We start from the raw sequence: 24,065 nt of genomic DNA on the forward strand, positions 1-24,065 counted from the left end.
GTCCCTTCTCTCTTTTTCTCTCATTTTTTTGGTTTGGGCCTTCTTCTCTTTTTTTATGGCCTCTTTTTTTCGTCCGGAGTCTCATCCCGACTTGTGGGGGAATCATAGTCTCCATCATCCTTTCCTCACATGGGACAATGCTCTAATAATGATGATCATCACACTTTTATTTACTTACAACTCAATACTTAGAACAAAATATGACTCTATGTGAATGCCTCCGGCGGGGTATCGGGATATGCAATGAATCAAGAGTGACATGTATGAAAGAATTATGAATGGTGGCTTTTCCATGAATACGATGTCAACTACATGATCATGCAAAGCAAAATGACAATGATGAAGCGTGTCATAATAAACGGAACGGTGGTAAGTTGCATGGCAATATATCTCGGAATGGCTATGGAAATGCCATAATAGGTAGGTATGGTGGCTGTTTTGAGGAAGGTATATGGTGGGTGTATGATACCGGCGAAAGGTGCGCGGTATTAGAGAGGCTAGCAATGGTGGAAGGATGAGAGTGCGTATAATCCATGGACTCAACATTAGTCATAGAGAACTCACATACTTATTGCAAAAATCTATTAGTTATCGAAACGAAGTACTACGCGCATGCTCCTAGGGGGATAGATTGGTAGGAAAAGACCATCGCTCGTCCTCGACCGCCACTCATAAGGAAGACAATCAATAAATAAATCATGCTCCGACTTCATCACATAACGGTTCACCATACGTCCATGCTATGTGAATCACAAACTTTAGAACAAGTATTTCTCAAATTCACAACTACTCAATGATACATCTCCAATGTATCTATAATTTTTGATTGCTCCATGCTATATTATCTACTATTTTGGACATTATTGGGCTTTATTATTCACTTTTATATTATTTCTGGGACTAACCTATTAACCGGAGGCCCAGCCCAGAATTGATTTTTTTTGCCTATTTCAGAGTTTCGCATAAAAGGAATATCAAACGGAGTCCAAACGGAATGAAACCTTCGGGAACGTGATTTTCAGAACGAACAAGATCCAGGAGACTTGGACCCTACGTCAAGAAATAAAGGAGGAGGCCACGAGGTAGGGGGGCGCGCCTACCCCCCAGGGCGCGCCCTCCACCCTCGTGGGCCCCTGTTGCTCCACCGACGTACTCCTTCCTCCTATATATACCTACGTACCCCCAAACAATCAGATACGGAGCCAAAAACCTAATTCCACCACCGCAACCTTCTGTACCCACGAGATCCCGTCTTGGGGCCTGTTCCAGAGCTCCGCCGGAAGGGGCATCGATCACGGAGGGCTTCTACATCATCACCATAGCCCCTCCGATGAAGTGTGAGTAGTTTACCTCAGACCTTCGGGTCCATAGTTAGTAGCTAGATGGCTTTCTCTCTCTCTTTTTGGATCTCAATACAATGTTCTCCCCCTCTCTCGTGGAGATCTATTCGATGTAATCTTCTTTTGCGGTGTGTTTGTTGAGATCGGTGAATTGTGGGTTTATGATCAAGATTATCTATGAACAATATTTGAATCTTCTCTGAATTCTTTTATGTATGATTGGTTATCTTTGCAAGTCTCTTCGAATTATCAGTTTGGTTTGGCCTACTAGATTGATCTTTCTTGCAATGGGAGAAGTGCTTAGCTTTGTGTTCAATCTTGCGGTGTCCTTTCCCAGTGACAGTAGGGGCAGCAAGGCACATATTGTATTGTTGCCATCGAGGATAACAAGATGGGATTTTTATCATATTGCATGAATTTATCCCTCTACATCATGTCATCTTTCTTAAGGCGTTACTCTGTTTTTATGAACTTAATACTCTAGATGCATGCTGGATAGCGGTCGATGAGTGGAGTAGTAGTAGTAGATGCAGGCAGGAGTCGGTCTACTTGTCTCGGACGTGATGCCTATATACATGATCATACCTAGATATTCTCATAACTATGCTCAATTCTGTCAATTGCTCATTAGTAATTTGTTCACCCATCGTAAAATACTTATGCTCTCGAGAGAAGCCACTAGTGAAACCTATGGCCCCCGGGTCTATCTTCATCATATTAATCTTCCAATACTTAGTTATTTCCTTTGCTTTTTTACTTTGCTTTTATTTTACTTTGCATCTTTATCATAAAAATACCAAAAATATTATCCTATTATATCTATCAGATCTCACTCTCGTAAGTGGCCGTGTAGGGATTGACAACCCCTTATCGCGTTGGTTGCGAGGATTTATTTGTTTTGTGTAGGTGCGAGGGACTCGCGCGTAGCTTCCTACTGGATTGATACCTTGGTTCTCAAAAACGAGGGAAATACGTATGCTACTTTGCTGCATCACCCTTTCCTCTTCAAGGGAAAACCAACGCAGTGCTCAAGAGGTAGCAAGAAGGATTTCTGGCTCCGTTGCCGGGGAGGTCTACGCAAAAGTCAACATACCAAGTACCCATCACAAACCCTTATCTCCCGCATTACATTATTTGCTATTTGCCTCTCGTTTTCCTCTCCCCCACTTCACCCTTGCCATTTTATTCGCCCTCTCTTTTCCGTTTGCCTCTCTTTTCCGTTTGCCTCTTTTTCGCTTGCTTTCTGTTTGCTCGTGTGTTGGATTGCTTGTTTGTCACGATGGCTCAAGATAATACCAAATTATGTGACTTTACCAATACCAACAACAATGATTTCCTTAGCACTCCGATTGCTCCTCTTACCAATACTGAATCTTGTGAAATCAATGCTGCTTTGTTGAATCTTGTCATGAAAGATCAATTCGCCGGCCTTCCTAGTGAAGATGCCGCTACTCATCTAAATAGCTTCGTTGATTCGTGTGATATGCAAAAGAAGAAAGATGTGGACAATGACATTGCTAAACTGAAGCTATTTCCTTTTTCACTTAGAGATCATGCTAAAGCTTGGTTTTCATCTTTGCCTAAAATAGTATTGATTCATGGAATAAGTGCAAAGATGCTTTTATCTCTAAGTATTTTCCTCCCGCTAAGATCATCTCTCTTAGAAACGATATTATGAATTTTAAGCAACTTGATCATGAACATGTTGCACAAGCTTGGGAGAGGATGAAATTAATGATACGCAATTGCCCTACTCATGGTTTGAATTTGTGGATGATTATACAATTTTTTTATGCCGGGTTGAATTTTGCTTCTAGAAATCTTTTAGATTCGGCTGCGAGAGGCACTTTTATGGAAATCACTTTATGAGAAGCTACTAAACTCCTAGATAATATTATGGTTAATTATTCTCAATGGCACACAGAAAGATCTACTAATAAAAAAGTGCATGCGATAGAAGAAATTAATATTTTGAGTGGAAAGATGGATGAACTTATGAAATTATTTGCTACTAAGAGTGTTTCTTCTGATCCCGATGATATGCCTTTGTCTACTTTGATTGAGAATAATAATGAATCTATGGATGTGAATTTTGTTGGTAGGAATAATTTTGGTAACAACGCGTATAGAGGAAACTTTAATCCTAGGCCTTATCCTAGCAATTCCTCTAATAATTATGGTAATTCCTACAACAACTCTTATGGAAAATTTAATAAGATGCCCTCTGAATTTGAGACTAGTGTTAAAGAGTTTATGAATTCACAAAAGAATTTCAATGCTTTGCTTGAAGAGAAATTGCTTAAAGTTGATGAATTGGCTAGGAACGTTGATAGAATTTCTCTTGATGTTGATTCTTTAAAACTTAGATCTATTTCTCCTAAGCATGATATCAATGAGTCTCTCAAAGCCATGAGAATTTCCATTGATGAGTGCAAAGAAAGAACCGCTAGGATGCGTGCTAAGAAAGATTGCTTTATGAAAGCGTGTTCTTCGAATTTCTATGAAAATAAAGATGAAGATCTAAAAGTTATTGATGTGTCTCCTATTAAATCTTTGTTTTGCAATATGAATCTTGATAATGATGAGACTGAATATGATCAACCTTTACCTAGAAGGCGTTCCAAAAATTTGGAGTTTTTAGATCTTGATGCTAAAATTGATAAAAGTGGGATTGAAGAAATCAAAACCGTAGATGTTAATAAACCCACTATTTTGGATTTCAAGGAATTTAATTATGATAATTGCTCTTTGATAGATTGTATTTCCTTGTTGCAATCCGTGCTAAATTCTCCTCATGCTTATAGTCAAAATAAAGCTTTTACCAAACATATCGTTGATGCCTTGATGCAATCTTATGAAGAAAAACTTGAGTTGGAAGTTTCTATCCCTAGAAAACTTTATGATGAGTGGGAACCTACTATTAAAATTAAGATTAAGGATCATGAGTTCTATGCTTTATGTGATTTGGGTGCTAGTGTTTCCACTATCCCCAAAACTTTGTGCGATTTGCTAGATTTCTGTGATTTTGATGATTGCTCTCTAAACTTGCACCTTGCGGATTCCACTATTAAGAAACCTATGGGAAGAATTAATGATGTTCTTATTGTTGCAAATAGGAACTATGTGCCCGTAGATTTTATTGTTCTTGATATAGATTGCAATCCTTCATGTCCAATTATTCTTGGTAGACCTTTCCTTAGAACGATTGGTGCAATTATTGATATGAAGGAAGGGAATATTAGACTCCAATTTCCATTAAAGAAAGGCATGGAACACTTCCCTAGGAAGAAAATAAAACTACCATGTGAATCTATTATGAGAGCCACATATGGATTGCCAACTAAAGATGGCAATACCCAGATCTATCCTTGCTTTTATGCCTAGCTAGGGAGGTTAAACGATAGCGCTTGTTGGGAGGCAACCCAATTTTATTTTTAGTTTTTTTGCTTTTTGCTCATGTTTAGGAATAAATATTTGTTCTAGCCTCTGGTTAGATGTGTTTTTATGTTTTAATTAGTGTTTGTGCCAAGTTAAACCTATAGGATCTTTTTGGATGATAGTTATTTGATCTTGCTGTAATTTCCAGAAACTTTCTGTTCACGAAAACAATTGTTAAAAATCACCAGAACGTGATAAAATACTGATTTCAATTGCTGCTGATCAATAAACAAATTTTCTAGGTCTTCCTATTTTGGATGATTTTTTGGAGTTCCAGAAGTTTGCGTTAGTTACAGATTACTACAGATTGTTCTGTTTTTGACAGATTCTGTTTTTCGTGTGTTGGCTATTAAAATAGTTTATAAACCATAGAGAAGTTGGAATACAGTAGGTTTAACACCAATATAAATAAAGAATGAGTTCATTACAGTACCTTGAAGTGGTCTTTTGTTTTCTTTCGCTAACGGAGCTCACGAGATTTTCTGTTGAGTTTTGTGTTGTGAAGTTTTCAAGTTTTGGGTGAAAGATTAGATGGATTATGGAACAAGGAGTGGCAAGAGCCTAAGCTTGGGATGCCCATGGAACCCCCAAGATAATATAAGGACACCAAAAAGCCAAAGCTTGGGGATGCCCCGGAAGGCATCCCCTCTTTCGTCTACTTCCATCGGTAACTTTACTTGGAGCTATGTTTTTATTCACCACATGATATGTGTTTTGCTTGGAGCGTCTTGTATTATTTGAGTCTTTTCTTTTTAGTTTACCACAATTATCCTTGCTTTACACACCTTTTGATAGATCCATACATGATTTGGAATTTGTTAGAATACTCTATGTGCTTCGCTTATATCTCTTGAGTTATATAGTTTTGCTCTAGTGCTTCACTTATATCTTTTAGAGCACGGTGGTGGATTTGTTTTATAGAAACTATTGATCTCTCATGCTTCACTTAGATTATTTTGAGAGTCTTAAATAGCATGGTAATTTGCTTAAATAATCCTAATTTGCTAGGTATTCAAGAATAGTAAAAAAATCTTATGAGTCTGTTGAATACTATGAGAAGTTCGATGCTTGATAATTGTTTTGAGATATAAAGATGGTGATATTAGAGTCATGCTAGTTGAGTAGTTGTGAATTTGAGAGATACTTGTGTTAAAGTTTGTGATTCCCGTAGCATGCACGTAAGGTGAACCGTCATGTGATGAAGTCGGAGCATAATTTATTTATTGATTGTCTTCCTTATGAGTGGCGGTCGGGGATGAGCGATGGTCTTTTCCTACCAATCTATCCCCCTAAGAGCATGCGCGTAATACTTTGCTATGATAACTTGTAGATTTTTGCAATAAGTATATGAGTTCTTTATGACTAATGTTGAGTCCATGGATTATACGCACTCTTCTTCCTTCCACCATTGCTAGCCTCTCTAATACCGCGCACTTTTCGCCGGTATCATACACCCACCATAAACCTTCCTCAAAACAGACACCATACCTACCTATCATGGCATTTCCATAGCCATTCCGAGATATATTGACATGCAAATTTCCACCATTCCGTTTATTATGACACACTCCATCATTGTCATATTGCTTTGCATGATCATGTAGTTGACATCGTATTTGTGGCAAAGCCACCGTTCATAATTCTTTCATACATGTCACTCTTGATTCATTGCATATCCCGGTACACCGCCGGAGACATTCATATAGAGTCATATTTTGTTCTAAGTATCGAGTTGTAATTGTTGAGTTGTAAGAAAATAAAAGTGTGATGATCATCATTTTTAGAGCATTGTTCCAAGTGAGGAAAGGATGATGGAGACTATGATTCCCCCACAAGTCGGGATGAGACTCCGGACGAAAAAAAAGAGGCCATAAAAAAAGGCCCAAATAAAAAAATGACAGAAAAAGAGAGAAGGGACAATGTTACTATCCTTTTACCACGCTTGTGCTTCAAAGTAGCACCATGATCTTCATGATAGAGAGTCTCTCATTTTGTCACGTTCATATACTAGTGGGAATTTTTCATTATAGAACTTGGCTTGTATATTCCAATGGTGGGCTTCCACAAAATGCCCTAGGTCTTCGTGAGCAAGCGAGTTGGATGCACACCCACTTAGTTTCTTTTGTTGAGCTTTCATATACTTATAGCTCTAGTGCATCCGTTGCATGGCAATCCCTACTCACTCACATTGATATCTATTGATGGGCATCTCCATAGCCCGTTGATACGCCTAGTTGATGTGAGACTATCTTCTCCCTTTTTGTCTTCTCCACAACCACCATTCTATTCCACATATGGTGCTATGTCCATGGCTCATGCTCATGTATTGCGTGAAGATTGAAAAAGTTTGAGAATGTCAAAAGTATGAAACAATTGCTTGGCTTACCATCGGGGTTGTGCATGATTTAAATACTTTGTGTGGTGAAGATAGAGCATAGCCAGACTATATGATTTTGTAGGGATAACTTTCTTTGGCCATGTTATATTATCTACTGTTTTGATTGCTCCATGCTATATTATCTACTGTTTTGGACATTATTGGGCTTTACTATTCACTTTATATTATTTTGGGGACTAACCTATTAACCGGAGGCCCAACCTAGAATTGCTCTTTTTTTTGCCTATTTCAGAGTTTCGCAGAAAAGGAATATCAAACGGAGTCCAAACGGAATGAAACCTTCGGGAATGTGATTTTCAGAACGAACAAGATCCAGGAGACTTGGACCCTACGTCAAGAAATAAAGGAGGAGGCCACGAGGTAGGGGGGCGCGCCTACCCCCCCAGGGCGCGCCCTCCACCCTCGTGGGCCCCCTGTTGCTCCACCGACGTACTCCTTCCTCCTATATATACATACGTACCCCCAAACGATCAGATACGGAGCCAAAAACCTAATTCCACCACCGCAACCTTCTGTACCCACGAGATCCCATCTTGGGGCTTGTTCCAGAGGTCCGCCGAAAGGGGCATCGATCACGGAGGGCTTCTACATCATCACCATAGCCCCTCCGATGAAGTGTGAGTAGTTTACCTCAGACCTTCGGGTCCATAGTTAGTAGCTAGATGGCTTTCTCTCTCTCTCTCTTTTTGGATCTCAATACAATGTTCTCCCCCTCTCTCGTGGAGATCTATTCGATGTAATCTTCTTTTGCGGTGTGTTTGTTGAGATCGGTGAATTGTGGGTTTATGATCAAGATTATCTATGAACAATATTTGAATCTTCTCTGAATTCTTTTATGTATGATTGGTTATCTTTGAAAGTCTCTTCAAATTATCAGTTTGGTTTGGCCTACTAGATTGATCTTTCTTGCAATGGGAAAAGTGCTTAGCTTTGTGTTCAATCTTGCGGTGTCCTTTCCCAGTGACAGTAGGGGCAGCAAGGCACGTATTGTATTGTTGCCATCGAGGATAACAAGATGGGCTTTTTATCATATTGCATGAATTTATCCCTCTACATCATGTCATCTTTCTTAAGGCGTTACTCTGTTTTTATGAACTTAATACTCTAGATGCATGCTGGATAGCGGTCGATGAGTGGAGTAATAGTAGTAGATGCAGGCAGGAGTCGGTCTACTTGTCTCGGACGTGATGCCTATATACATGATCATACCTAGATATTCTCATAACTATGCTCAATTCTGTCAATTGCTCAACAGTAATTTGTTCACCCATCGTAAAATACTTATGCTCTCGAGAGAAGCCACTAGTGAAACCTATGGCCCCCGGGTCTATCTTCATCATATTAATCTTCCAATACTTAGTTATTTCCTTTGCTTTTTTACTTTGCTTTTATTTTACTTTGCATCTTTATCATAAAAATACCAAAAATATTATCCTATCATATCTATCAGATCTCACTCTCGTAAGTGGCCGTGTAGGAATTGACAACCCCTTATTGCGTTGGTTGTGAGGATTTATTTGTTTTGTGTAGGTGCGAGGGACTCGCGCGTAGCCTCCTACTGGATTGATACCTTGGTTCTCAAAAATGAGGGAAATACTTACGCTACTTTGTTGCATCACCCTTTCCTCTTCAAGGGAAAACCAACGCAGTGCTCAAGAGGTAGCACTCAACTAGCATAACTCTAATATCACCATCTTTATATCTCAAAACAATCATCAAGCATCAAACTTCTCTTAGTATTCAATGCACTTATATGAAAGTTTTTATTATATCCATCTTGGATGCCTATCACTTTAGGACTAAATTTTTTAACCAAAGCAAATTACCATGCTGTTCTAAAGGACTTTCAAAATAATATAAGTTAAGAATGAGAGATCAATTATTTCTATAAAATAAAACCACTGCCGTGCTCTAAAAGATATAAGTAAAGCACTAGAGCCAAATTTTCTAGCTCAAAAGACATAAGTGAAGCACATAGAGTATTCTAATAAATTCCAAATCATGTGTGTCTCTCCCAAAAGATGTGTACAGAAAGGATGATTGTGGTGAACTAAAAATCAAAGACTCAAATCATACAAGATGCTCCAAGCAAAACACATATCATGTGGTGAATAAAAATATAGCTCCAAGTAAAGTTACCGATGGACGAAGACGAAAGAGGGGATGCCTTCCGGGGCATCCCCAAGCTTAGGCTTTTGGTTGTCCTTGGATTTTACCTTGGGGTGCCTTGGGCATCCCCAAGCTTAGGCTCTTGCCACTCCTTGTTCCATAATCCATCAAATCTTTTACCCAAAACTTGAAAACTTCACAACACAAAACTTAACAGAAAATCTCATGAGCTCCGTTAGCGAAAGAAAATAAAACACCACTTCAAGGTACTGTAATGAACTCATTATTTGTTTATATTGGTGTTAATCCTACTGTATTCCAACTTCTCTATGGTTCATAACCTCCGATACTAGCCATAGATTCATCAAAATAAGCAAACAACACACGAAAAACAGAATCTATCAAAAACAGAACAGTCTGTAGTAATCTGGATCTAACGCAAACTTCTGGAACTCAGAAAAATCTACCAAAATCGGACGACCTAGATAATTTGTTTATTAAACTACTGCAATTGGAATCAGTATTTTATCACGTTCTGGTTATTTTTAACAATTGTTTTCGTGAGCAGAAAGTTTCTGACTTTTTCAGCAAGATCAAATAACTATCATCCAAGAAGATCCTATAGGTTTTACTTGGCACAAACACTAATTAAAACATAACACCACATCTAACCAGAGGATAGATCAATTATTTATTATTAAAGAGAACCAAAAAGCAAGACACAAAAATAAAATTGGGTTGCCTCCCAACAAGCGCTATCGTTTAACGCCCCTAGCTAGGCATAAAGGCAAGGATAGATCTAGGTATCATCATCTTTGGTATGCAATCCATAAGTGGCTCTCATAATAGATTCATAAGGTAATTTTATTTTCTTTCTAGGAAAGTGTTCCATGCCTTTCCTTAATGGAAATTGGAATCTAATATTTCCTTCTTTCATATCAATAATTGCACCAATCGTTCTAAGGCAAGGTCTACCAAGAATAATAGGACATGAATGATTGCAATATATATCAAGAACAATGAAATCTACGGGCACATAATTCCTATTTGCAACAATAATAACATCATTAATCCTTCCCATAGGTTTCTTAATGGTGGAATCCGTGAGGTGCAAGTTTAAAGAACAATTGTCAAATTCACGGAAACCTAACATATCACACAAAGTTTTTGGAATCGTGGAAACACTAGCACCCAAATCACACAAAGCATAGCATTCATGATCTTTAATTTTAATTTTAATAGTAGGTTCCCACTCATCATAAAGTTTTCTAGGGATAGAAACTTCTAATTCAAGCTTTTCTTCATAGGATTGCATTAAAGCATCAACTATATATTTGGTAAAAGCCTTATTTTGACTATAAGCATGCGGAGAATTTAGCACGGATTGCAACAAGGAAATACAATCTATCAAAGAACAACTATAATAATTAAATTCCTTGAAATCCAAAATAGTGGGTTCATTGCTATGTAAAGTTTTGACCTCTTTAATCCTACTTTGACCAATTTTTGCATCAAGATCAAAAAACTCCGAATCATTGGGACGCCTTTTAACTAAAGTTGACTCATCTCCAGTCCCATCATTATCAAGATTCATATTGCAAAATAAAGATTTAATAGGAGATACATCAATTACTTTTAGATCTTCATCCTTATTATCATGAAAACTAGAAGAACGTGTTTTCATAAAGAAATCTTTTTTAACACGCATCCTAGCGGTTCTTTCTTTGCACTCATCAATGGAAATTCTCATAGCTTTGAGAGACTCATTGATATCATGCTTAGGAGTAATAGATCTAAGTTTCAAAGAATCAACATCAAGAGAAATTCTATCCACGTTCCTAGCCAACTCATCAATCTTAGGCAATTTTTCTTCAAGCAAAGCATTGAAATTCTTTTGAGAAATCATAAATTCTTTGACACTATTCTCAAAATGAGAGGGCATCTTATTAAAATTTCCATAAGAGTTGTTGTAGGAATTACCATAATTATTAGAGGAATTACTAGGATACGGCCTAGGATTAAAGTTTCCTCTATAAGCGTTGTTACCAAAATTGTTCCTACCAACAAAATTCACATCCATAGATTCACTATTATTCTCAATCAAAGTAGACAAAGGCATATCATTGGGATCAGAAGAAACACTCTTATTAGCAAACAATTTCATAAGTTCATCCATTTTTCTACTCAAAACATTAATCTCTTCTATCACATGAACCTTTTTACTAGTAGATCTTTCGGTGTGCCATTGAGAATAATTAACCATAATATTATCTAGGAGTTTAGTAGCTTCTCCTAAAGTAATTTCCATAAAAGTGCCTCCCTCGGCCGAATCTAAAAGATTTCTAGAAGCAAAATTCAATCCGGCATAAAAAATTTGTATGATCATCCATAAATTTAATCCATGTGTAGGGCAATTACGTATCATCAATTTCATCCTCTCCCAAGATTGTGCAACATGCTCATGATCAAGTTGCTTAAAATTCATAATATCGTTTCTAACAGAGATGATCTTAGTGGGAGGAAAATACTTAGAGATAAAAGCATCTTTGCACTTATTCCATGAATCAATACTATTTTTAGGCAAAGACGAAAACCAAGTTTTAGCACGATCTCTAAGCGAAAAAGGGAATAGCTTCAATTTAACAATATCATTGTTCACATCTTTCTTCTTTTGCATATCACACAAATCAACAAAGCTATTTAGATGAGTAGCGGCATCCTCACTAGAAAGGCCGGCGAATTGATCTTTCATGACAAGATTCAGCAAAGCAACATTAATTTCACAAGATTCAGCATCGGTAAGAGGAGCGATCGGAGTGCTAAGAAAATCATTATTGTTGGTATTGGCAAAGTCACACAATTTAGTATTATCTTGAGCCATCGTGACAAGCAAGCGATCCAACACACAAGCAAACAAGAAGCAAACGAAAAAGAGGCGAACGGAAAGAGAGGGCGAATAAAACGGCAAGGGTGAAGTGGGTGATAGGAAAACGAGAGGCAAATGGCAAATAATGTAATGCGAGGGATAATAGTTTGTGATGGGTACTTGGTATGTCTTGACTTGTGCGTAGACTCCCCGGCAACGGCGCCAGAAATCCTTCTTGCTACCTCTTGAGCATGCGTTGGTTTTCCCTTGAAGGGGAAAGGGTGATGCAATAAAGTAGCGTAAGTATTTCCCTCAGTTTTTTAAAACCAAGGTATCAATCCAGTAGGAGGCTACACGCAAGTCCCTCGTACCTACACAAACAAATAAGAACCTTGCAACCAACGCGATAAAGGGGTTGTCAATCCCTTCACGACCACTTGCAAAAGTGAGATCTGATAGAGATGATAAGATAATATTTTTGGTATTTTTATGATAAAGATTGAGAGTAAAGATTGCAAAGTAAAATAGATTGGAAACGTATATGATGGAAAATAGACCCGGGGGCCATAGGTTTCACTAGTGGCTTCTCTGAAGATAGCATAAGTATTACGGTGGGTGAACGAATTACTGTCGAGCAATTGATAGAAAAGTGCATAGTTATGAGAATATCTAGGCATGATCATGTATATAGGCATCACGTCCGCGACAAGTAGACCGACTCCTGACTGCATCTACTACTATTACTCCACACATCGACCGCTATCCAACATGCATCTAGAGTATTAAGTTCATAAGAACAGAGTAACGCATTAAGCAAGATGACATGATGTAGAGGGATAAACTCAAGCGATATGATATAAACCCCATCTTTTTTATCCTCGATGACAACAATACAATATGTGTCGTTTCCCCTTCTGTCACTGGGATTGAGCACCGCATGATTGAACCCAAAGCTAAGCACTTCTCCCATTGCAAGAAAGATCAATCTAGTAGGCCAAACCAAACTAATAATTCGAAGAGACTTGCAAAGATAACCAATCATACATAAAAGAATTCAGAGGAGATTCAAATATTGTTCATAGATAATCTTGATCATAAACCCACAATTCATCGAATCTCGACAAACACACCGCAAAAAGAGTTACATCGAATAGATCCAAGAAGATTGAGGAGAACTTTGTATTGAGATCCAAAGAGAGAGAAGAAGCCATGTAGCTAATAACTATGGACACGAAGCTCTGAGTTAACTACTCACACATCATTGGAGAGGGTATGGTGTTGATGTAGAAGCCCTCCGTGACCGATTCCCCCTCCGATGGAGCGCCGAAAAAGACCCCAAGATGGGATCTCACGGGTACAGAAGGTTGCGGCGGTGGAAATAGGGTTTCGTGGTGCTCTCGTATGTTTTCGGGGTATATGGATATATATAGGAGGAAGAAGTAGGTCGGTGGAGCTATGAGGGGCCCACGAGGGTGGGGGGCGCACCCAGGGGGCAAGCGCGCCTCCCTGCCTCGTGGCCTCCTCGTTCGTTTCTTGACGTCCACTCCAAGTCCCCTGGATCACATTTGTTCCAAAAATAACTCTCCCCAAGGTTTCATTCCGTTTGGATTCCGTTTGATATTCTTTTTCTGCGAAACACTGAAATAGGCAAAAAAAGCAGTTTGCACTGGGCCTTGGATTAGTAGGTTAGTCCCAAAAATAATATTAAAGTGCATAATAAAGCTCATTAAACATCCAAAACAGAATATATAATAGCATGGAACAGTAAAAAATTATAGATACGTTGGAGACGTATCATGACGCAAAATGGGCTAGGGGTTATCAATGCAATTGCAAGGGGAATATATAATGGTGTCGTCGAGGTTACCGTCAATGGTTTGTCGAGTGTACATAAGGACGGATAATGATGAAGTGGTCAATGTCGATGACGACCTCATGGCGATGATGAGTGGTGGTGTTCTCGATGTCGAACCGTTCCTAATTAGCCGAAACACCTTAGGAAATGGAAAAACCACAACTCAAAATCTCAAACGTCAAATGTGAAATGGTGGTAGCGGAATGCGGTGGTGGTTTTGTGGAAGCTCAATGGGATTGTGGAAATGCAATGATTGGTTTTGGAGTACGCAAGGCGGAAGTGGAGGTTATGGTGGTGGACTATACACGGTGTCGGAGTTGAAGTCACCGTCCCTAAGTAGGCGAAACACCTTAGGAGACACAAACCACAACTCGAACAAGCTCAAACAAAATTGGGTTAAATTGAGGTGGCGGAAGTGTATGGTGGGCAAGCCTATGCGGAAGTGGTGGTGGTGGTTGATGAAGAAGCAACCATCCCTAAGTAGCCGAAACACCTTAGGAGGCTCAAATCACAACTCAAACAACCACATATGCAATGGGGATCAAAATGGGTTAGGTTACGGAAGTCGGTGGTGGTAATGCGGATGATATGGTGGAGGGCCTAGGCTAACTTGCCAAATTTCAGAAAATATGATGGAGTCAAATGATGATGGTGGTATTTTTGTCGGATGAGGGATGTCAATAGCTTCAAAACGAGCTAAAGAACATCGAAATCGGACTTCGGATGAATTAGTTATGGCCGAAATAAGAATTCAGCCCTCTCAGTTTCAGGGTTAACCGGACATCCGGGAGTAGGTCCGGATGATCCGGGTTCGTCTACCGGATTTCTGTCGTGTGGGCTGTCCAGACATCCGGGAGATGGTCCAGCTGATCCAGGTGGATCCGGATGATCCGGGAGTACTTCCGGATGATCCGGGCAGGTCAAACTGCTCGGGATTTCCTCTCGGGGACGAATTTTTGGGCGGAAATGGATGATTTCCGGGGCAAAATTGAGGAGATTTTGTGGATGGAAGGTGGAGAAACCTGGGAAGATGCTAGATCCACTCGAAGTCAAGCAAATCCATGGATCAAAATCAACAAAACATCATCAAAACCAACAAATCACAAAAAAAATTGGGGCTAATTTTGGTGGGGATTTTCGAATTTAGGACGAAATCAAGTAAAACAAGACTAGAAAAAGAGGGGTAGGGGCTCCAAATTCGTGATCAACCTTGCTCTGATCCAAGATGATGTAGGATAGAACCCTAGATGCCCGATCTTTCACGAAATGGAGGGGATCCCGCGAAGAACAAGAAGAACACGAGGGAAAACGAGAGGAACACTCAAGACAAGTTCAATCTCACATCCACTAGACAATCAAACACACAAGATCCACAAGGTACATGAACAACAAAGGGAAAGATACAAGATAAAGTTCATCTGCAAGAGGAGGTCTCGAGGGGTCTTCCCGTGAGGGGTCTTGAATCCCGTAGGATCTTCTCACATGCTCACATGGAGGTCCTGAACTCCATGGGAGTGGTAGTCTCTCTCTCTCAAGAGGAGGAGGTAGGAGCAAAGCTCACATACAAATGAGCTATCATATTTGCTAACCCTAAAAATGAGGAGGAGGAGGTCTATTTATAGTCTAAGGGGCGAAGGGGTAAGTTAGGTGGGCGAATGGGTACATGGGCCTCGGCCCGGAGACATGCACGCAGGCAAGGCCGGATGATCTGGATGGGGGTCCGGATGATCTGGGCATGTCCGGATGATCCAGGTCTTCATTCGGATGGTCCGGCTTCACGTAGAGGTTTCACAGGCTCTCTGACTTGCGATCCGGGCAGGGGCCTGGTGGATCTGGGCATCGGGGATCCGGATGATCCAGACGGAGTCCCGGATGATCCGGCTTCAAGTGAAGCCTTCGGGTGTCTTCGGCGCAGTTATCCGGACGATCCGGGGGAGGGTCCGGATGATCCGGACGGCGGTCCGGACGTCCGGCCTGGCTCCAGCAGCCGCTCCGTCTTCTTCTTCTCCTTTCTTCCGTCTTCTCTTCCATGCCTCCCTCGCGGATGGTGTAGACGTACACTTGCGCTCGCACTCCTCCTCGACATCCATGAAGTTCCGACAATACTTATGCATGCAAACGGGAGAAGTGTCAAGTAGTATACCATCCTCGAAGGGGTCAAGTGAACACGTGTAAAGGAGATGATTAACCTTTATGTATGTGAAGTAGATGTCGCACGTGTCACTTGCCAAACGGACTCTTGACATAGTGATGTCCGTAGGATGCTCCACATCAATACTACACATGCTTTGATTCATAGTTAGTACCACATCTACCATAATATCATCCTTGCCGACATGAAAAACGACATGAATATCATCAAAGCCTCAAGAAAAACCTAGCATGCTACCAATCCATCAACACTGGCTACCACAACATCACATTCTCACGTACTGAAAGTCTACAATGCTATCCACATGCTCACAGATCTAAGTTAGAACGAGTAGGGAGGAGGGAATGATCGAACGCCATCGATGAAGCTGGGTGGAGGCACGGACCATGTCGAAGAAGAGGAGGAAGACAACCGTCATTGTCGTCTACCGCCAGGCGGAGAAGACGCGTTGCTTATCCGTTCGTCTGTGACGAAATCCGCGCGGGACGAAGTGCTCGAGGGACGAGGGAATGGTGACGGTTTTTTTTACGGTGAGCCAAAGTTGGCTATATAGCGACCGATTCGGCCAGAGCTGGCCCAATTCCTTCGCCGCTTCTGGGGGATGCGCGCGAGCTCATGCCATTTCGCTGCTCGCATGGGCTCGGCGCCGCGTTCCCCTCCCCTGCATCGCCCGAGTCTGTTTGAGAGAAGATGGCCGATTCGACCGTTCCTAGCAGGTGTGGTTGGGGATGTTTTAAGATTCATACTATGCAGAGCAAATATTAAACACATGCTATCAAACATGTCAATTTACATTGAACGGTCGTGATTTAGGGGAATACCGGCTACCAAACGCCTGCTTGGGGACTCGCTGCTGCTACGTTACCAAAGAGACAAACGTACTACTTGAGGCGCATTGCCTCGTTTAAAGAAAAACTACTTGAGGCGCTTATCGGAGGCGAATCTTGCCCGAGAAGACGCTGCACCGTATCACTCTCAAGTGAGAAATCCGTTCTCCCCCGAGGCAGACGTCGCGGGCAGATTATCACCCCTGCCTCACGGCGCTGCAGCCAGCGGATGCGATCGCACGACCCGTTCGCGACGATGCTTCTCCTTGCTCTCCGCATCAATAATCCCACCGTCGTAACGTAACGTGCACCACTCTGCGTATGCAACAAACAAACACGATGCCGGTCAGTGTACACGTTCAAGTGCCAAATCGTCGGTAATCATAGAGGAAGGAGAGCATCCAAATATTCCGGCTCGCCGTTCACACACCAGCGCTGGACGGGCACGGCGAGAGGAGCGAGTCTCGCCAGGGGACGCACGCGGAGCACAGGACAAAGACAAAGCCGTGACATTTCTACGGGGCCTCGGGAGCAGAAACCGAGGGGGAAACAGACACTTCAGATTTGTCACCACGCCACCATCACATCCATGCGCTGCGCTTTATATGTCTGACACTCTGACCACATATCCGCCCACGACCCATCCAGTCTCCCCGAGCAACTGGTCTGCACACCCACCCAGTAGCCCACCCCTCCTCTCTTCGTCTTCCTCTCGCAGCTTGCTGCGATGGCCAGAGCACCGCTGCTGCTTCTTCTTCCTCTTCTCGCGGCGCTGTGCCTCGCGTCCTTGGCCCCCGGCGCCAATGCGGCGGGGAGGAAGATGGTCGGCGTCTACGAGCTCAGGAAGGGAGATTTCTCTGCCAAGGTGACCAACTGGGGCGCCACCGTCACGTCCGTCGTCTTTCCGGATTCCAAAGGTGTGTCTTGGGATTTCCCTTTGGTTCATGTTCTTGGATCTTGCGATGCTTTTGTGACCGCCATTAGGAACTATGTCTGAGCTTTTCTTTCTCTCTGTCAGGGAATTTGGGCGATGTCGTCCTTGGCTATGACACCATCGCTGAATATGTTGTAAGTTCACAGACTCGATCGTCCTCATCCATAAGCCCACTCTTCTTTAGTGATTATTATGCATCTCTACTCTGTTTTCTGGAGAGCACTGTCTACTCTGCCTCTGCCACAACTTGTGAATTCTTCAGTTTTCGCATCCTAGATTGATGTAGATTGTAGAACAGCGTAACGTACAGACGATACGGAGTACATTTTTCTATCTAGGAAAGAAGATATAGTCAGCTTAATTAGAGATTTTTTTTTTTTGCATTTCGAAACGGCAGGGGAGTTAATTGGTGATTGAAACATCCCATAAATTGCTGTCAGCTGTCAAGTCACTCCGATTTCACATATCAAGCCCATCAATTCATTTAGAATCCGTAGCGCCGGCTTCAGTATACGAGTTAAAAATTTCCACAAGTTATGGTCCAGCTGTTAAGACACACTCCCTCTTGAACTAAAACCGGGTCACTTATTTGGGAGGAAGGGGTACTAGAAAACAATCGGCACACAAGTTATGTTGCAATGGCCACGCCTCACTTGCGTGGACGACACGACACCGGTGTGGCAAAGTTACATAACAAAACATGTAAAGCGATTAGCTGGATGCCATTCTATGAGCTATACCAGTGGCCATGTTACCCGTGAAAATAGCATATGACCACGCAAAGGACAAGTGACAACCTCACCATGTGATGCCGGTCTTGATCACCATTAACTTTTTCGATAAAGGGCGCTTTTATTATCTCGAAATGTAGCATCAAGCGGATACAAAGCACTATGAGTAACACCCGGCCTCTGCATAACTAGGATGCACACAGCCCAACACGGAAAGTCTGACAAAATGAATGAAAAAAAGACAAATCGGCGACAGTAGAGTCCTATAGGCCGACACTACGCCTATGTCGCAAGGGATGGTGGACCGATCCGGAGATTATGCTGCCACCCATGTTGGGTAAAAACCACCGTAGCCACCTGCTCCAACCGCGTACACACCGCCTTGAACAGCGGTTGGTACTCCACTCGTTGTAGCGTAGACCACGTACGAAGCGAGTGCGTACAACGGAAAATAACCTGCAAAGGAGAAGCATTTTTATCATTGAAAACCAAATCATTTCTACATAGCCAAAGCGACCATAGTAAGGCGTATGCTCCCACCCATATTAGCGTTTTGAATCTATTTGGAATACCGTCCAACCAATGACCAAAAATATTGGCGACACTTGTGGGCGGATACAAATTTGACGCTATTTGGATGATTGACCACGTAGTACGTGCAAACTTGCATTGGGAAAAGAGGTGTTTGATTGTCTCTTCACGAGTACAAAAACAACACTTCTTACTCCCTGGCCAGTTGCGTCGTGCGAGGTTGTCTTTGGTTAGAACAACTCCCCTACGAAGATACCACATGAAGATTTTAACTTTTAGTGGAATCTTCGACTTCCAGATTTTCTTCTTGTTACTCACCGGTACCTCAGAATGCATGAGTGCACGGTACATAAAGTCTACTGTGAATGACCCTGATGTAGTAAGGTTCCAGCGAAACACATCCCGGCCTTGTCTAATATTAATCGAATCCAGACGGGATAAAAGATTGTGCCATGACATAAGTCGGGGGCCAATCAAATCCCGCCTAAACGAAATATTGGGTGGGGATGAACTGAGCACTTGCGCAATAGTTTTATTCTTTTCGCGAGCAATGTTGTACAGGGCTAGATATTGTTCTCGAAGACTGGCATTGCCTAGCCAGATGTCTTCCCAGAAACGAACCTCTGACCCGTCCCTTATCGCGAAAGACCCAAAGCGAAAGAGATGTTTCTTTGCCGCCATTAGGCCAGCCCAAAAGTGCGAGTCGCCAGGTGTCCAATATGCCTGAGACACTGCCTTTTGGCCTAGATACTTGTTGCGCAGCATGGTTTGCCAAATACCATCCTCAGTAAGAAGTTTGAACAACCATTTACTAAGTAGGGCCTCATTCTTGATTTGCAAGTCATGAATTCCAAGGCCACCTTGGTCTTTCGGCCTACAAACCACACTCCATTTGGCCAGTCTATATTTTTTCTTTTCACCATCTCCTTGCCAAAAGAATCTGGATCTAAAATAGTCCAGTCTTTGCAAGACCCCTTTTGGGAGTTGGAAAAAAGAAAGCATATAGAGAACCATATTTGTGAGGACAAAGTTAATCAAAACCAGCCGTCCTCCAACTGAGAGCAATTTGCCTTTCCAACTACTCAATCGTTTCTCTAACCGCTCCTCTACATGCTTCCACTCCGCAATGGTGAGACGCCGATAATGAATCGGTATTCCCAAATATTTAATCGGGAATTGGCCATGTGCGCAACCAAACAGGTCAGCATATTCGGCCGCCGCCTGAGTGGCTTCTCCAAAGCAGAAAAGTTCACTTTTATGGAAGTTTATTTTAAGACCCGACATTTGCTCAAACACTGACAACAAGAGTTTAAGGTTTCGAGCCTTGTCCAGGTCATGTTCCATAAAGAGAATCGTGTCATCGGCATATTGCAGAATAGAGAGACCACCATCCACAAGGTGTGGCACTACTCCTGCAATCTGGCTGTCCTGCTTGGCGCGCTGAATCAGAATAGCCAACATGTCAGCGACAATGTTAAATAACATTGGAGACATGGAGTCACCCTGTCGTAATCCTTTTTTTGTTTGAAAGTAATGGCCTACATCATCATTGACTTTGATGGCCACACTACCTCCAGTTACAAAATTATGGATTCACTCGCGCCATTTATCGGAGAAACCTTTCATCCTTAGGGCCCGTTGGAGGAAAGACCATTTGACCTTGTCATAGGCTTTTTCAAAGTCGATCTTGAATACTACTCTACTCATGTTTTTTCGGTGCATCTCATGGACGGTCTCATGCAGGATTACTACGCCATCAAGTATATTTCTTCCTTGCATGAAAGCCGTTTGAGATGGCCGGACAACATGGTCAGCTACCGAGTTTAACCTATTCGTAGCCACTTTGATGAAAATTTTGAAGCTGACATTAAGGAGGCATATGGGTCTGAACTGTTGGATCCGTTCAGCCTCCTTAATCTTCGGCAACAAGACAATCTCACCAAAATTAAGTCTGAATAGGTCAAGTTTGTCGGCATGAAGGCAATTAAACAACTCCATTAGGTCAGACTTGATTATATCCCAGAAATTCTGATAGAATTCTGCGGGAAAACCATCTGGACCTGAAGCTTTGTTATGTTCCATTTAGATCACCATTAACTTATCCTCCACTTTTAGTTTTTCTTTTAAGTTTTTTCAATCAAGTTTCTTTCGGGAAAGCTTCACTTCTCCATGGCAAATAAGGTTACAATTTAGTCACACGAAGCCAGCCAACTAAGTTCTTGAAAAAGTTACATCCATCGTTTTCAAAGGGGAAATATCTGCATGCAATCTCGGAAAGGAAAAGTTTTATGAAAAACCCAGAGAATGACAGTTCAGAGTGATTAATTGTAGTCAATTATCTCCTCAAACTCAAAGGGTAAATCTTAACACCTTGCTTGACTGGTTTTGTGACGAATCTTGCCATTCAGAACGGATCCAGTTACTTTGGAGCGCTTGTTGGACGAGTAGCCAACAGGGTTGCCAAGGCGCGCTTCGTGCTCGATGGAAAAGTCTACCACCTATATGCCAACGATGGCAAGAACGCACTTCATGGTATTTAACTATTTATGCTCCACAGTTTAGATATCTATGTCATTCTGTGAAACAAACTCATGGTAGGTATATATACGGACAATCAAGTTATTTATTTATCTTGCTCTTGCTCAGGTGGCCATAGGGGCTTCAGCAAAGTTATATGGACGGTGAAGGAATATGTTAGTGGGGGTGACTCCCCACACATCACACTGTACTACCATAGCTTCGACGGAGAACAAGGTAACGATTATTTAGTCTAAATTTGTACTTCTTTGTTTTCCAGATCTTCAAGTATCGGTCACTTTCCAAGTAGTACGTACTATTCAGCAAATCTGAAGAAAATCTGGATCACTGCTACTGCATATTTGACCACTGACCCTGTGTGTTGTACTCATACGGGAATTTATGAGCTGAAACATCAGCCATGATTCTAATGTAGTAGGAGTAGTAGACAGTAGTAACCAAAACAAACCTAGAATTTCACACTTTTACAGTATAGATAATTAGGTCTCATCATGAAGAGTAGCAGTGAAACTCACATTTCACAAGATCCAGAGCACAGGATGCAAGCTAGGTTTGTTAAGAATAGAAATAGTACTTTCTGGTATGAAGAATCGACTTGGGTCTAGCAAATGTAACGGTCTAGCAAATTTTTAATTTTTGCGGTGTGCATCTAACGATGCAAATACCTGAAAAAAATATATTCTTCCACTTTTAAAATGGAAAAAAATAACTGGCCGAGGCAAATATCCGCCCAAAATCATCAATCAAGTAGCAGTGCCCACACCATGATGCGTTCATGTGGTCCTGTATCAATTATCATCCACTTGAGATGGTTGATTATCTTGCTCGGTTGGGTGCTTCCTTTTCCCATCCCCTTTTGCTATCCAACACAACGGGTCCAAGATCATGACCATCTTGACGGCAGAATGGCATCGTGCACGCCGAGAATCTAGTAAAGAAAAAAAAAAGTTGCACCCAAATGTTTTTCCTTTTCTACAAACGTTGCAAACCGTTTGTGCATGTGCGGTGCAATTGAGTCCGTAGATGGAAAGTTACAATCTTGTCTCTGTGAATTACAGGTTTCCCCGGGGCCCTGGACGTGTACGTGACGTACGAGCTGTCGAGCCCGTACGTGCTGAGCGTGCGCATGAACGCGACGGCGCTGGACAAGGCCACCCCGGTGAACCTGGCGCAGCACACGTACTGGAACCTGGGCGGCCAGGGCAGCGGCGACGTCCTGGGCAACACGGTCCAGCTGTTCGCGTCCCAGTACACGCCCGTGGACGCCACGCTCATCCCGACGGGGCAGCTGGCGCCCGTGGCCGGCACGCCCTACGACCTCCGGGCGCCCACCGCCGTGCGCGAGCACCTCCGCCAGGTCGTGGGCGGCAGCAGCAACGGCAGCACCATCTACGGCTACGACATCAACTACGTGGTCGACGGGGACGCGCGCGCGCTGCGCAAGGTGGCGGCCGTCCGGGACGGCGCGTCCGGGCGCGCGCTGGAGCTGTGGGCGGACCAGCCCGGCGTGCAGTTCTACACCGGCAACTTCCTCCAGGACGTCAAGGGGAAGGGCGGCAGGGTGTACGGGCAGTACGGCGCGCTGTGCCTCGAGACGCAGGGGTTCCCCGACGCCGTGAACCACCCCGACTTCCCGTCGCAGATTGTGAGGCCTGGCCAGGCGGCGTACAAGCATGACATGGTGTTCAAGTTCTCCTTCTAGCTAGAGCTGGTCGACCCAAGGATGGTATCGCTGTTTAGGCAACTTCAGTCGAGTGACCGGTCTCCTGATGTTTGTGACTCTTTTGGTGTCGGTACTTGGTAGGAAGATCAGCAATAATAATCTCGGGTATGAGGCCCAGTTCTTTTGGTCGATTCTTTCAGAATCTTAAGAATTGATTCTTCATCCAGTTTCTCCCAGAATTTTATACCCATAGTTTTTATAATCCTAACTGTTCACATATCCTAACTAGGTAGGATTGTAAAAAAAGTGTGGGTTTAAGAATCTGGGAAAAGTTGAATGAAGGGTCGATTCTAAAGATTATGGGGGAATCGGCCAAAAGAACTGGTTTTGCACTGAAAACTGAGAAAGTTATGAAATGCCCCTCATGTACGGGTGCGTCGATATATCCCAAACCGTCCTCAACGCCAGTTATAGGCCAGTCCACGTGCAGTAACCAACTGGGAAGCTTAGAGCAACTTCAACCGGGCAACTTATTTCGTCCGTGGACCTCCTCCTCAGCGCCTTCGGCGCCAGCTAAGGGAGGCAGCGTCCACACGCCCCGCTCCATGGGCCAGTCCACGCGCAGTAACCAATTGGGAAGCTTAGAGCAACTTCAACTGGGCGACTCATTTCGTCCGGAGACC

General features: G+C 42.5%; 1 protein-coding gene across 1 annotated transcript; it reads left to right on the plus strand.

Annotated features, from left to right (window-relative positions):
* The first annotated feature begins 17,554 nt into the window (after window positions 1-17,554).
* On the plus strand, window positions 17,555-23,604 carry LOC123053523 (galactose mutarotase). The gene is made up of 5 exons (XM_044476988.1): window positions 17,555-17,902; window positions 18,004-18,053; window positions 21,590-21,713; window positions 21,828-21,935; window positions 22,778-23,604. The coding sequence occupies exons 1-5, from the start codon at window positions 17,713-17,715 to the stop codon at window positions 23,419-23,421; spliced, it is 1,116 nt and encodes a 371-aa protein (XP_044332923.1). The 5' UTR covers window positions 17,555-17,712; the 3' UTR covers window positions 23,422-23,604.
* The last annotated feature ends 461 nt before the right edge of the window (window positions 23,605-24,065 follow it).

Source organism: Triticum aestivum, chromosome 2D (genome assembly GCF_018294505.1).
Source record: "Triticum aestivum cultivar Chinese Spring chromosome 2D, IWGSC CS RefSeq v2.1, whole genome shotgun sequence".
NCBI lineage: Eukaryota > Viridiplantae > Streptophyta > Magnoliopsida > Poales > Poaceae > Triticum > Triticum aestivum.